Source organism: Photinus pyralis, unplaced genomic scaffold (assembly GCF_008802855.1).
Source record: "Photinus pyralis isolate 1611_PpyrPB1 unplaced genomic scaffold, Ppyr1.3 Ppyr1.4_LG10, whole genome shotgun sequence".
Taxonomy (NCBI): Eukaryota; Metazoa; Arthropoda; class Insecta; order Coleoptera; family Lampyridae; genus Photinus; species Photinus pyralis.
In genome coordinates, this window is record NW_022170250.1 from 10,049,125 (window position 1) to 10,063,872 (window position 14,748).

Here is a 14,748-nt window from a genome sequence, read left to right on the forward strand (position 1 = left end):
ACTTCTAAATATTTTGTATCAGAGGAACATTTTCCCGAGAAATTTTGGTGTAGTCGATTTTTGGTAAAAAAACGAAGGCTATACACTGTCTTTTTTTGAGCCCCGAAAAAAAAATTGTCTCAGATCGACCCGGAAAAAAAATTTTCTTATACAATGTGGTCTGTAGAATCCATGATTCCAAACAGTTCCAAGATTGGGCTACTAGTTCAAATTTTTTTCGAAATTGGTTTCTAGTCGATAACTTTTGATTGAGAAGTCAGATCGAAAAAGTACGAATTGATTTGGATTTCCGCACTCAAATTAATAAGAAAAAGTGTTTTCCCAAGAAATTTTGGTGTAGTCGATTTTTGGTAAAAAAGGAAGGTTATACACTGCCTTTTTTTGAGCCCCAAAAAAAAATTGTCTCAGATCGACCCGGAAAAAAAATTTTCTTATAGAATGTGGCCTGTAGAATCCATAATTTCAAACAGTTCCAAGATTGGGCTACTAGTTCAAAAGTTACAGCCCTTTGAATTTTTTTCGAAATTGGTTTCTAGTCTATAACTTTTGATTGAGAAGTCTGATCGAAAAAGTACGAATTGATTTGGATTCTACGCACTCAAATTAATAAGAAAAAGTGTTTTCCCGAGAAATTTTGGTGTAGTCGATTTTTGGTAAAAAAGGAAGGTTATACACTGCCTTTTTTTGAGCCCCGAAAAAAAAATTGTCTCAGATCGACCCGGAAAAAAAATTTTCTTATAGAATGTGGCCTGTAGAATCCATAATTTCAACAGTTCCAAGATTGGGCTACTAGTTCAAAAGTTACAGCCCTTTGAATTTTCTTTCGAAATTGGTTTCTAGTCTATAACTTTTGATTGAGAAGTCAGATCGAAAAAGTACGAATTGTTTTGGATTCTACGCACCAAAATTAATAAGAAAAAGTGTTTTCCCGAGAAATTTTGGTGTAGTCGATTTTTGGTAAAAAAGGAAGGTTATACACTGCCTTTTTTTGAGCCCCGAAAAAAAAATTGTCTCAGATCGACCCGGAAAAAAAATTTTCTTATAGAATGTGGCCTGTAGAATCCATAATTTCAAACAGTTCCAAGATTGGGCTACTAGTTCAAAAGTTACAGCCCTTTGAATTTTTTTTCGAAATTGGTTTCTGGAGGACATAATTAATAAGGACGCTAGGGAAATTTTGTTAGATTTCACTTTCACTCAAACTTTTACATACGTTGTATCAGGACAACATAATGATGAACGATGTGCTGTTTCTGTTTTTAATACAGGGAAGGTCTGTCAGGTGGTGTTATCTGGATACCAAGAGAACATAATCGATAAAAAGGTCCTTTTCGAAACTCAACACTGCTATAAGTACTTAATTTTGGGAGTATCAGGAGAATATAATGTGCTAGACTGCGTTTCTGGTTCTAATAAACGAGTTGGAAAGATATACATTTTTTTCTGGCTACTGGGAGAAGTTTTTTCTGGAGCTCAAGGGAAAGGTGGTATAGTTTATTTTCGATTAGACCTCTACACATTACCAGAAGATCATATTCTACCATATAGGGTCTTTTTGGGCGAAATGTTTTTATAAAATTTGTTTTGCTACTAGAACATAATCGAAAAAGAGGTACTTTTCGAAGATCAAGGGAAACGTTTATACACTTTATTTTCGCTTAAACCTTTACAAATTTAGTATCAGGAGATTATAAGGTGCGAGAACGTGTTTCTGCTTGTAATTCATCCAGTAACTGGCGAGAAATGTTGCAAAATCTAGCTGGATACCAGGTGAATATAATCGATATAGGAAGCTCTTTCTTGAAGCTTAAGGAAAGCTTTGATGCACAATATCTGGTGTATCAGGATAACATAACGAGCGATGTTCTGTTTCTGCTTTTAATACATCAAATGTCTTACAGAAACTTGTTATAACATTTAGCTGGATACCAGGAGAAACTAATCGATGTGGAGATCCTTTTCGAAACTCGAGTAAAATGGCGCTATACTTAATTTTCGTTAATGTTTTGTATCAGAGGAATATAGTTAAGTGTCCATGTAATACCCCCCGGTGTTGCATTCTTCTTTAAAACTATCTGCCTCGCCACTCTCATTACACTCTGCTTGTATTCCCTTCTTCACAATAAATACAATACAGAATCTTTTTATGCAAATAGTTCTCATAGGTCGATTTCTTCAGGAATATCAAATTTACTTTAAACAAAAATCAAATTGCAAATTGCCAAAAACAACCGATCACCAATTTATACAATTCAAAGAAATTTAAAATTTCCTTCTGCTACGAATTGATCTCATTCCTCCCCGGAAAATGTCGCCCTCTTTAAAAATGGAACTGGTACATGACTGTTTGTACCACCCTGGTGACGTTATCTTCGTGGTGAATGCCTAGCCAAAATGTTCATACGTGTTGCCCCAATTTCGCGAAATTAATACGTACTCGATATTGTTATTCTACACTGGAACAAAGCGCCAATGTTCCGCTGTGTTAATTTTTTTTAAGTTAACCCTTTTGTGTGTGAGTAAATATAAATAAAGTGTCTTTTAAATTTCCCGCCGAATGCGGTTGTGTATAAAATGTTATCGCATAAGATGTTGCCCAAATCAAATTGGAAACGGACTCTTTCAACCAATAGGGAACGAAACTTTTAGTCCGAAGAGATCGTGGCAACCGCACTCGCTTGGTACAATACGTTTCCTGATATGGCTCGTTATCGCCAGACATACTTTCGTTCACGCTTGCTGTGAAGCGGTACATTTGCAAGTTTTCCTGTTTGCCACAATATGAATTCGAAAAATTACATTTCCAATTCTAAACCGACCACCCGTTACAGCTTCCTTTAAGTTTTTGTGGCGTCTTCTTCAGGCCCCTTCCTCACGCTATCTTTACAACCCTTCGCGTGCTCATCATTTACGTTTGCCACATACATTATTAGCATCTTTTTTTTGCAGTTCGATGTCTACTTTGTGTTACCTTTACGCTTCCTTTAAGCCTGGCGCCTCGTCATTGTTTTTCTAAACGCTTCCTGCATGTCCTCCATTCCCTTTTTTATCGCTTCACTTGACCCTGACGCACGCGTCTTTCGCGCTTTTCTTATCCATCTTACCCGAATGATGACCTTTATTTGGTTTTCAATGTCGTAGTTTTTTTAAGTCACTTTCCAATGAAATTGACACTAGAAAATCTCCTTATGGGATTTTACATGGCGTTGAGTTAGCTTCGGCCCCATATGGCTCACAAAAATTGTGTATTCCCCTATGAAAATAAAATATGACACCACAAAACTGGGGTAAATGACCTCTGGCTATCTTAAACATGAAATATGACACCACAAAATGGTGTCTAAAACGGCGACCTTTGCACTTTGAACGGCAACCCACCTTTGGACTTTAAATGACGAGCAATCTGTGGACTGTGAACGGTGGGCCATTTTTGAATCGCTCGCATCTTAATGACACTGGCCATGGAACTCTCCGCTCCGACTGTGTTTGACCTTGACCTACTTTCTGAGGTCGCCGCTAAGTGCCTAGCAACTTTTATGTGCCACCGCAAAAAAAAACCTCTAATAATCTTGAAAACGAATGCCGGTTAGTTTCATCTTGATCTACTCCCCAAAATGATTTTATATATCAAAAGCACAGAACTGGAACTCTCGCATTTGATTCAATGCCATTCAGATCGGTGAAATAAATTACGAACCTAGAGCAACATTTATGTTCTCCTAATAAGGAAGGTGGCCTAGAAACGAAAGGATTCATTAGGGGCGCAGAAGTCGAAAAATCTGATTTGTTAGTTGATTTTTTGTATCAGGAGCACAGAAATGAAAGATCGTCAACTGACGCTCGCGATCTTTATTAACGTGACACCAAACAGATTAGAAAAGTAGTATAGGAGCAACGGGAAATTTGGTCACCACGCCTCCTGGTCACACGACCTATGTTCTCGTTCTTAAAAAATTGACATAAAAATAATCACCCTAATCAGGGACCAAGAAGCGAAGGATGCTGATTCATTTTTTTGATTCCATAGGATTTTTTTTGTATCAGGAGCACAGGAGAGAAAAAATTGCAACAACTCACTGGCGTTTTTTAATTAATGTCACTAAAATTGTCGAAATATGTTTCCCAAGGATACAGGAGCGGAGTGGATTTTTTTATCAGGAGCAGAGAAATTCAAAAACTTTTTATTTATATCACTGTAATCGGTGAAACACATTAGCAACGTAGAAGTAACTTAAATTATGGAACAGTCGCTGCTCACTAAATACGTTTTTTGTATCAGGGGCACAGAAATGTAAAATCCCAACTGTTGTTTTTATTCATCTTACCATTTCACATGAGGAACGACGAGGTACCTGACAGGGATCACAGACGTTGACGATTTAATGTCAATTCGTCTTCAAGGAGCACAGAAATGCAAAAATTACGTGATTTATTTATTCATGGCAAAGAAACTTAATTTTTTGGACCCCTCATCAGGAGCGCAGATGTCGTCCGAGCTGCCTATTTATTTGATTCCAATGGGCCTTAAAAAATGATTTTTAGTATCAGAAGCACAGAAATGGAACAACTCTAAATCACTGCAACCGATTAGGAACGTAGTTTAGAAGCACCTTAAGTTTTGAAGCCCTCGCAACCCTAACCGCAAAATGAACAAGGAGGCGTTCACAATCATCAGGCTCGCAGAAGTCGAGGAGGCTGATTTCTTTGGCGTCCTGAAGGAATGAATTTTTGTATCGGGAGCATTGAAATGGAGAATCCTCAGCTATTCTCTTGGTTTTTTTATTCAGGTGAGACTTTCATTGTTACTAAATGAGTGAAAGACACTACTTATAATTTTTGGTATACTTCGTATTCTTTATGTTCTCCTAATAAAAATATTGAAATAAACACGATCACCTTGATCGGGGGCGCAGAAGTCAAGAAATTTGATTTGATCTGATGATTCTGTTGTATCAGGGATACAGAAATGTGTTTTCTTATAGTTTTCTAATCAGTTGGCCAACATAAATCTCGCTACTTTAATTTGTGCAAGAGTCGACTAAGTTGATTTATGGTTCTAATGGCAATGATTGCTTGTATCAGGAGCACAGAAGTGAAAAAACTCTGTATTTATTTACTCTCGCATTTGATATCTGTTTGCTCCTAATTTGTGCTCATTTTTATGTTGTACTTAACAGGTAATTGGCATTAAAGTACAAATTATCAAGGTCCCAGAGGTCGAAACAACGGATTTACTTAACAAACTACTCGCGGCTTTTATTGTCCTGATACCTGCACTGGACTTTTGGTAGAAATCTTGGAACACCTCCTCGCTTTCATCTGTTCTCGTAATAACACAATTAAATCAAATGCGATGATGATGATTTACCAATGCGATGCTAATGGAAGATTGTATTAGGAGTCCAGAAGTCCAAGTCCAAGGTCACTACCAGGTGGCGAACGACCTTGAACTGGGGCAGGTTCAATCTTATATCTACTTCGACCGAAGTAGCCGGTGGCGCAGTGGTAGTGTTGACCGACTGCTATTCGAGAGGTTGTAGGTTCGATTCTCGCTGCCGACTGCTCTGTCTCGGGTTTTTTCAGGGGGTTTTTCCTCAAACTTGCGTAGTTTCGCCATTATGTTGAAATCTACGGGGCGAATGCTGGAACAGTACTCTTGTCCCTCAGCATGCTAACTCTGTTTCTTCCATTCCAATCCCTAACGTTACCCATTGTTACATGTTCTCCGGCTGAAGAGGGCGTGGAAACCCTGAACAGCCCGCCTCCGGTAACCCTCAGGAGTGTCGGAGGAATAAAATACGTTGACCTTTTTTTTTTTGCAGAATAGAGTAAAATCTTTTTGAGTTTTTGTTATGTTCTCCTGATACAAATTTCTCCTGTTAAATTGCTGTATTAGGGTCAAAGAAACGCAAGAAAGCCTAAGACTTGTAAACTACTCTCTGGTGTCCTGATGCGAATTACTGTATCAGGATTGCAGGAACTAGCAAGTCAACCTCTTTTCTTTTATGCTACTCTCATAATTTTATATTTGGAAAAATCAGAATTACAGAATCTTTTCACCTTTTGTGCTCTGCGAAACCTAAATTTGCATCGATGAATTACTTACCATTAACCACTATACCAGGATCGCAGAAATTCAATAATAATGTTTTAAATGGCGCGACATTTTCCGGGGAGAAATGGGATTAATTCGCAGCAGAAGGAAACTGAAAGTTATTTTAAATTTCTTTGAATTGTATAAATTGGTGATCGGTTGTTTTTGGCAATTTGCAATTTGATTTTTGTTCACGTTCACGTTCAATGGCTTAGCACATTATTAACTTCCTAGATTAACGAAAATTAAGTACAGCACCATTTTACTCGAGTTTCGAAAAGGACTTCCCCATCGATTAGTTTCTCCTGGTATCCAACTAAATGTTATAACCAGTTTCTGTAAGACATTTAGGGCCGATTCTACAATGCAGGTATATACTGAGAATAAGCTATACCTAGAATAAACTTCGTCAGTTTCGTTGGTTACCATTGGGTCAACCAATGGGATAGTTGTTGCTATGGCAGTTATTCCAAGAATATCTTATTCAGCGAATAGCTGTAATTGTAGAACCGGCTCTAAATGTATTAAAACCAGAAACATAACATCGCTCGTTATGTTATCCTGATACACCAGATATTATGCATCAACGCTTTCCTGAAGCTTCAAGAAAGAGCTCACTAATTTGATTATATTCTCCTGGTATCCAGTTAGATTTTGCAACATTTTTCGCCAGCTACTGGATGAATTACAAGCAGAAACACGCTCTTGCACCTGACAATCTCCTGATACTAAATTTGTAAAGGTTTAAGCGAAAATAAAGTGTATAAACGTTTCCCTTGATCTTCGAAAGGCACCTCATTTTCGATTATGTTCTCCTAGTAGCAAATCAAATTTTGTAAAAACATTTAGCCCAAAAATACCCTATGGTGGAATATGTTCTCCTGGTAATGTGTAGAGGTCTAATCGAAAATAAACTGTACCACCTTTCCCTTGAGCTCGAGAAAAAACTTCTCCCAGTACCCAGAAAAAAATGTATTATTAGAACCAGAAACGCAGCCTAGCACGTTATATTCTCCTGATAATATACTCCAAAAATTAAGTACTTATAGCAGTGTTGAGTTTCGAAAAGGACCTTCTTATCGATTATGTTCTCTTGGTATCCAGATAACGGCACCTGACAAACCTTCCTTGTATTAAAAACAGAAACAGCACCTCGTTCATTATTATGTTGTCCTGATACAACATTATGTAAAAGTTCGAGTGAAAGTGAAATCTAACAAAATTTCCCTAGCGTCCTCCTGGTAACTAAAATACTCGTGTAGTTGTAAGTTTCGAATACGTTCCTCAGAAATTAGAAACTGAAGCCCCCCCCCCCCCCCCCCTATTAAATTTGAGTAATCCATCAATTAAAAAAATTTTGATGGTCTTTCAAAGGCCTTGAACCTCGCCTTTAACCATAGAAAAGAAGCGAAGGGTCCTAAAAAACATGAACGAATTTGAAAAACCGTAAAGGACTCCTCATGGTTTTTCAAGGACTTGAATATGGCACTCTTGAAAAGTCACGATTGCAGGAACTAGCGAGTCAACCTGTCTTTTTTTATGCTACCCTCATAATTTTATTCTTGGAAAAATCAGAATTACAGAATCTGTTCACCTTTTGTGCTCTACGAAACCTAAATTTGCATCGATGAATTACCATAAACTACCAGGATCGCAGAAATTCAATTATAATTAAAAAATTTTTTTTGAGGATTCCAAAATTCTTACCAAAATCACCTTCTTTGCGAGGATCATTAAGTTTCCGATTTGTTAACACAAACCTTCTCAATTCCATACCGCCTTTACAATTTCGCAAAAATGTTTGTATCAGGATCACAGAATGCAGTGCGTTTCGCCATTTAACATATTTTTTTGGGATAGTCTTTTTTTGCGTACGGCAATCAGGCGAAAAATGCGTACATTGTAAGAAAATTGAACCTGTCATCGGCGGTTACAAGTTGGTCCTTGGAGCCGAATTAAAAAATTTTCCCCTATTCATGGAAAACCAGTTTCTTTAAACAAAAAAATAACACTTTATTCTTCTACAAAATGCTTTTTAACAATTTTTACAGCTTCCCAGGTAAAGAAATTTTATTTCTTGTCTACGTAACACAATGCTAAGAACTAGTGACTGATCAACTATATTAAGCCCTACGAAAAAATAATACTTCTAAAAACGGCAAGAAGTTTACGACAATTCGCCAATAGGGGCGTTTTGTAACCACAGCTCGTGTAGGAAACTGTACAGCTTGTCACTGACGGATACCTTGTAGGGAGTCGGATTTAAATTCCTCTTAATATCGCCGCGCAGGGTCCTCATCGATCGTTTCACTCGCTCCCTGATCTCCTGCATGTTTCTGATCGGCTTGCAGATCTCGCCGTTCTTCCAGTAGATCTTGTAGAGCCGTTCGACCTTGCTCGGCGTGACGAAGGCTCGCTTCGACTCCTCAAACGGATGCCTGCAAAGCACCTTCTTGCCGGGCTCGGGAGGGCTCTCGTCGTACTTCTGGAGGAGGTCGACCAGCGAGTGACCGCTCTCGCCGTACAGCCGGTAAACGTCCTTCTTGCCGGGAATCGTGACCTTGCTAACGTCCTGGCTCAGCTTGATGCGCGCCATGGAGTTGAGCTCGACCAGCTTGTAGACGCAGCCGAGCGCCGGCTGCTTCTGGCAGGTCACCAGGTGCGTGCCGATTCCGAAACAGTCGATCTTGTGGTCCTGGTCGTGCAGGCTCAGTATTGTCTCCTCGTTTATGTCGTTCGACGCCATTATCATGAGATCTTTGAACCATGGCAGCTTGTACTTCTCGCTGATTTTGGTGAAGTACTCGCGCGAGACTATGGAGAGGTACGCCAGGTCTCCGCTGTCGATGCGAATGCCGCGGGCGCGATAGCCGAGATCGTTGAGTGCGAGGGCGACCGCGCAAAAATTGGGCAGTCCGCTTTTGACCACGTCGTAAGTGTCGATTAAGGCGATGAACTGGTGGGGGAACGCGATTGCGAACGAGATGAAGGCGACCAGCTCCCCGTCGCTTATTTCGCCCACTAGAACTTTGAAGACCGGCGCCAGCTTCGTACGCCAGTTTTTGGCCAGTTGCAGCAGGTTTTGGGAGTGGTTACCGTCGTGGTGTTTCAACTCGGCCGTCTTTAGGTCGGAGAAGCTGGTGAAGGAGGTTATATACGCGTGGCCGTGGGTGCCTTTGACCGGGATGTTAAAGAGTTTTCCGGCGAGCACGTTGCTGGTCCCGTCGAAGCCGCCGATGTACGCGTACTTGGAGGCGGACAGGCCGCCGTCCGGACCTTGCGCTCTCCTCAACCCGAATTCGAACAGCGTCAGATTTCCGGCGGCCATTCGATATCTCGCCGCGTTCGTCGCCATCAAGCTGGCGTAGTTGACCAGATTCAGGAATGTCGTCTCGAGAAGCTGCGCCACGATCAGCGGCCCCTCGACCCGTATCAGCGGAACGCGCGGAAATACCACCGAGCCCTCCTCGATCGCGTAGATCGTGATGTCCCTCGCCGTCAGCGTGGCCAAATACGCGAAGAACTCCCCCTCCATCGTCGGCAGTATCTGCCTCAGGTAATCCAGGTCGCTCTGCGAGTACGCGAACTTGTCCACGAACTTCACGCACTCCTCCAAGCCGGCGAAGATGGTGAACTCCCCTTGGAACGGGTTCCGTCGAAAGTATAAGTCAAAGACGGCGAGGTCGTCGCACTTGCCGGACTTCCAATACGCGTACGCCATTGTTATTTGGTACAGGTCTGTGAGTAACGGCTGGACGATGCCGTTCTGGCCCAGCTTCCTGTCGGGAACGCTGGACTGTTGGTCTTCCATTATGGTCTCACCTGAAAAATAAATCAGTGCGATAAACGAGCTATTTAGGTGCAATTGTATGCCGTTCGGGTTCCGCAATGCACCCTCCGCATAACATAGCGAGTTATCCCCATATTTCTGAAACTGGTGCCTTAAGTTTCTAGGCCATTCTGTCCTGTGCACGGCACCAAGTCGACTACGAACTATTCGGCGCCGGTTCGCGTTTCAACAATAAATTTGCATCTTTAATGTGAAATATGCAAACTATATACGACAATATAATAAATATAATTTACACAAAAAGGAATTAAGACCCTTTAACCCTTCCTTTGTCTGGCTACCAGGAGAACATAATAGTCGAGGAGGTCTTCTCCCACCACCCACAAAAATATTTCGAAGCCAAATTTCGTTTTAAATCTTTTCCAATTTGGTATCAGGGGGTTATAATGTGCGAGGTGTTTCAGCTCCTAATACACGAAGTGCCAATCAGAAAATTCATGTAAAACTTTGTCTGGCTACCAGGAGAACATAATAGTCGAGGAGGTCTTCTCCCACCACCCACAAAAATATTTCGAAGCCAAATTTCGTTTTAAATCTTTTCCAATTTGGTATCAGGAGGTTATAATGTACGAGGAGGTGTTTCAGTTCCTAATACACGAAGTGCCAATCAGAAAATTCATGTAAAACTTTGTCTGGCTACCAGGAGAACATAATAGTCGAGGAGGTCTTTTCCCATCACCCACAAAAATATTTCGAAGCCAAATTTCGTTTTAAATCTTTTCCAATTTGGTATCAGGAGGTTATAATGTGCGAGGAGGTGTTTCAGCTCCTAATACACGAAGTGCCAATCAGAAAATTCATGTAAAACTTTGTCTGGCTACCAGGAGAACATAATAGTCGAGGAGGTCTTCTCCCACCACCCACAAAAATATTTCGAAGCCAAATTTCGTTTTAAATCTTTTCCAATTTGGTATCAGGGGGTTATAATGTGCGAGGTGTTTCAGCTCCTAATACACGAAGTGCCAATCAGAAAATTCATGTAAAACTTTGTCTGGCTACCAGGAGAACATAATAGTCGAGGAGGTCTTCTCCCACCACCCACAAAAATATTTCGAAGCCAAATTTCGTTTTAAATCTTTTCCAATTTGGTATCAGGGGGTTATAATGTGCGAGGTGTTTCAGCTCCTAATACACGAAGTGCCATCAGAGAGTTCTTGTAAAATTTTGTCTGGCTACCAGGAGAACATAATAGTCGAGGAGGTCATTTCCCATCACCCAGAAAAATATGTCGAAGACAAATTTCGTTTTAAATATTTTCCAATTTGGTATCAGGAGATTATAATGTGCGAGGAGGTGTTTCAGCTCCTAATACACGAAGTGCCAATCAGAAAATTCTTGTAAAATTGTGTCTGGCTACCAGGAGAACATAATAGTCGAGGAGGTCCTTTCCCATTACCCACAATAATATTTCGAAGCCAAATTTCGTTTTAAATCTTTTCCAATTTCGTATCAGGAGGTTATAATATGCGAGGAGGTGGAAAATTCTTGTAAAATTAAGTCTGGCTACCCCCCTCCCCCCCTCACCCATAATGCTAGGTACCTACTACTATTTTTTGTTCGATTTTTACTTTAGTAAAAAAATCCTTAATCTACCCCCTTCCATTTGCGCCCGAAAACAGTCGCAAAACGTAATCCGCCTCCACCCCTAATAGAACATCTGAAAGAATCAAATTAAAACCAAATACCATGTACCCTTACTCCCCCCCCCCCCTCCCCATCCAACAAAGTTGACAACTTTGGCTTGAAACCACTAACTCTTGCAGTTTAAAAAAATATACATTTTTAAATTCCTTAATTCGCTACGTGCAACGATAATAAAACGCCATCAGCCCCTTCTACTCCTCCCCCGCCCCTGATTGAACAATTTATCTGCATTGTGGGTTTTAAAAAAAATTAAAATGTTTTTGGTATTGAGACACAAAATATAAGCAAAGTATAATACTTTAATGTACATTTTCTGCTGCCCTACCCCCACCCCCCGGAATAATCCGTAATTCCCAACAATTATCACTAAACGTAGCCCCCCGCCCTCGTTTGCGTTGCAAGATCACATTTTTGGTATCGAGAGACAAATTAGGCAAAAAGCCAAATGCAATTGCTTTATGTGCCCATCCATTTTGCACTTCAGTGATTCTAACACGTAACCACCCCCACCCCAGATAAAACAATTTTGTCTTTCGCATTGCGTGGTTTTTAATAAAAATCAATTTTTCGTATTGAGAGACAAAATTTAGGCGAAAATCAAATACAGTCCCTCATCTACCCTTCATTTCCCCAACAAAGATCATTAAACGTAGCCCCCTCCCCCCGCGTCTTTGTGTTGCAAGATTACATTTTTGGAATCGAGCCAAAAATTAAAAAAAAAACAAATGCAATTGCTTAATGTACCTGATTTTTGCCACTTCAGTGATTCTAAAAATTAACCGCCCCCGCATTGCATTGCGTGGTTAATAAAAATCAATTTTTGAATTGAGAGACAAAATTTAGGCAAAAACCTCGGCAAAAACCAAATGCAATTCCTTCCATCTACCCTTCATTTCCCCAACAAATATCACAAATGTAGCCCCCCCCCCCCTGTTGCAAGATTAGATTTTTGATATCGAGAGACAAATTGGGCAAAATCCGAATACGATTGCTTCATGTACCCCGTCATTTGGCACTTCAGTGATTCTAAAACTCAACCACCCTCACCCCTAATAAAACAATTTTGCCTTTCGCATTGCGTGGTTTTTAATAAAAATCAATTTTTGACATCGAGAGATAAAATTTAGCCAAAAAACAAACACACTTCCTTAAAATACGCCATTTTTGCCACTTCAGTGATTCTAAAACATAACCACCCCACCCCTAATAGAATTAATGGGCTTTTCACATTGAGTGATTATTAAAAACAATTTTTTTTAATACGGAGAGACAAAATGTAGGCAAAAATCAAATACAATTCCTTAATCTACCCTTTATTTCCCCAACAAAGACCACTAAACGCAGCCCCCCTCCCCCCGTTTGCGTTGCAAGATTAGATATTTGGTATCGAGACACAAATATTATAGGCGAAAACCAAATACAGTTATAGTCAATGTACCCCGTCCTTTAGCACTTCAGTGATTCTAAAACTTAACGACCCCCACCCCTAATAGAACTATTTTGCCTTTCGAAAAATCAATTTTTGACATTGAGAGACAACATTTAGGCAAAAACCAAACACACTTCCTTAAAGTCCGCTATTTTTGCCACTTCAGTGATTCTAAAACATCACCACCTCCACCCCTAACAGAACAATTTTGCCGTTCGCAAAGGGTGGTTTAATAAAAACTAATGTTTGATATTGAGACTACATTTAAGCCCAAACCAAACACACTTCCTCAATGTACCCCTTTTGTTGGCACTTCGATGATCCTCAAAAGTGACTATACCCCTTCCCCACCCCTAATACAACAATTTTGTCTGTCGCATTGCGTGGATTTTAATAAAAATCAATTTTTGATATTGAGAGCCAGAATTTAGGCAAAAACCAAATACACTTGCTTAATGTAAGTCATTTTTACCACCACATTCTAGAACGTAACCCCCCCCCCCCCCACCCCCCACCCCTAACAGAACAATGTTGCCTTTTGCATTGCATGGTTTTTAATGAAATCAATTTATGATATGGAGAGAAAACATTTAAAGGAAAAAAAAACAAATACACTTCCTTAATACTTCACCACCCCCACCCCTAATGGAATAATTTTGTCACATTGCGTGCATTTTAAATGAATTTTTAATATTGAGAAACAAACTTTATGCAAAATACAAATACAATTCCTTAATGTACACTTAATTTGCCCCTAAAGCTATTTGTAAAAGCGTAACCCAGCCCCACCCCTGATATAACAATTTCAGTGTCGCGTTAATACATCAATTTTTGATATTAAGAGACAAAATACACTTTCTCAATCTACCGTCCCTCAATCCCCGATAATGATTATGAACCCTCATTTGCTTCTAGAACGATCATTACACGTACCCTTCATTTATCCCTATCGTGATCATAAAAGTACCTTCCCCCGCCCAGCCCATGGCCACATACCTTTCGCATTGAGGGATTTTTTAAGCATAAAATACACTTCATTCCACCCTTCCTTATCTCTCGACACCCCCACTTCCACCGGAACACTTTTGTCTCGATTTTTGACCTCGAGAGACAAAATGTATGGAGAGATGGCAACACTGTACCAAAAAACCTCAATAAATGGATTTTGTCACTAACGGCGCCATCTATCGACCGGCTATTTTTGACGAATTTAAATTTGGTGGGTCAACGCGTCCACCGATTCCCAAAAGAGCGAAAAATCTGCATGTCAGATGAAATTTGAAAAAATCACGTGGGCGGTAATTGAGACACCGCAAGAGATGCAATTTGTTTTAACAAATCTAACCTTAATTGCCCTTAATGTGTAAGTAGACGGAAATTGCTGGTTGACATGGCAACAAATTTATCACATGCAATCGCTAATTAATTATTTATTTAACTGACGTCAAACGACTCACCTGCTTTTCATCGAGGAAAACGTAAAAAATGGAGAAACTAATCGATAGTCTAAACTGCGCCCGATACCGAGGCCGAGTGCTGCTGATATGAATTTGAACTTGAACTCTCCTCGACGAAAGCGAAACCGTTGCGCTACGCGGACGCCGTAGAGTTTCTGCAATTAATTAAATGTTAATTGGTTTTAATGTTTATAAACGAAAGTCTGAGAAAAAATAAATAGCCGATTATTTATGGGGGAAAAATCGTCTCAAAATTCAGGGACGTAACCCACAC

At 40.0% G+C, this 14,748-nt stretch overlaps 2 protein-coding genes across 5 annotated transcripts in view; both read right to left on the minus strand.

Moving 5' to 3' along the window:
- The window catches only part of LOC116162064 (probable cation-transporting ATPase 13A3), a 280,669-nt gene that overhangs the window by 141,183 nt on the left and 124,738 nt on the right, over positions 1 to 14,748 (minus strand). The gene's annotated exons all lie outside the window — the stretch shown is intronic.
- Positions 8,083 to 14,709, minus strand: LOC116162067 (nicotinate phosphoribosyltransferase-like). Its single transcript, XM_031475596.1, has 2 exons — positions 14,475 to 14,709; positions 8,083 to 9,916 (listed from the first exon to the last, which is right to left on the minus strand). Exon 2 carries the CDS (start codon positions 9,903 to 9,905, stop codon positions 8,262 to 8,264), a length of 1,644 nt encoding a protein of 547 aa, XP_031331456.1. The 5' UTR covers positions 9,906 to 9,916; positions 14,475 to 14,709; the 3' UTR covers positions 8,083 to 8,261.

Bases quoted from the DNA above. Each gene is read 5' to 3' on its own strand.
- LOC116162067 (XM_031475596.1), bottom strand. From the start codon at position 9,905: ATGGAAGACCAACAGTCCAGCGTTCCCGACAGGAAGCTGGGCCAGAAC.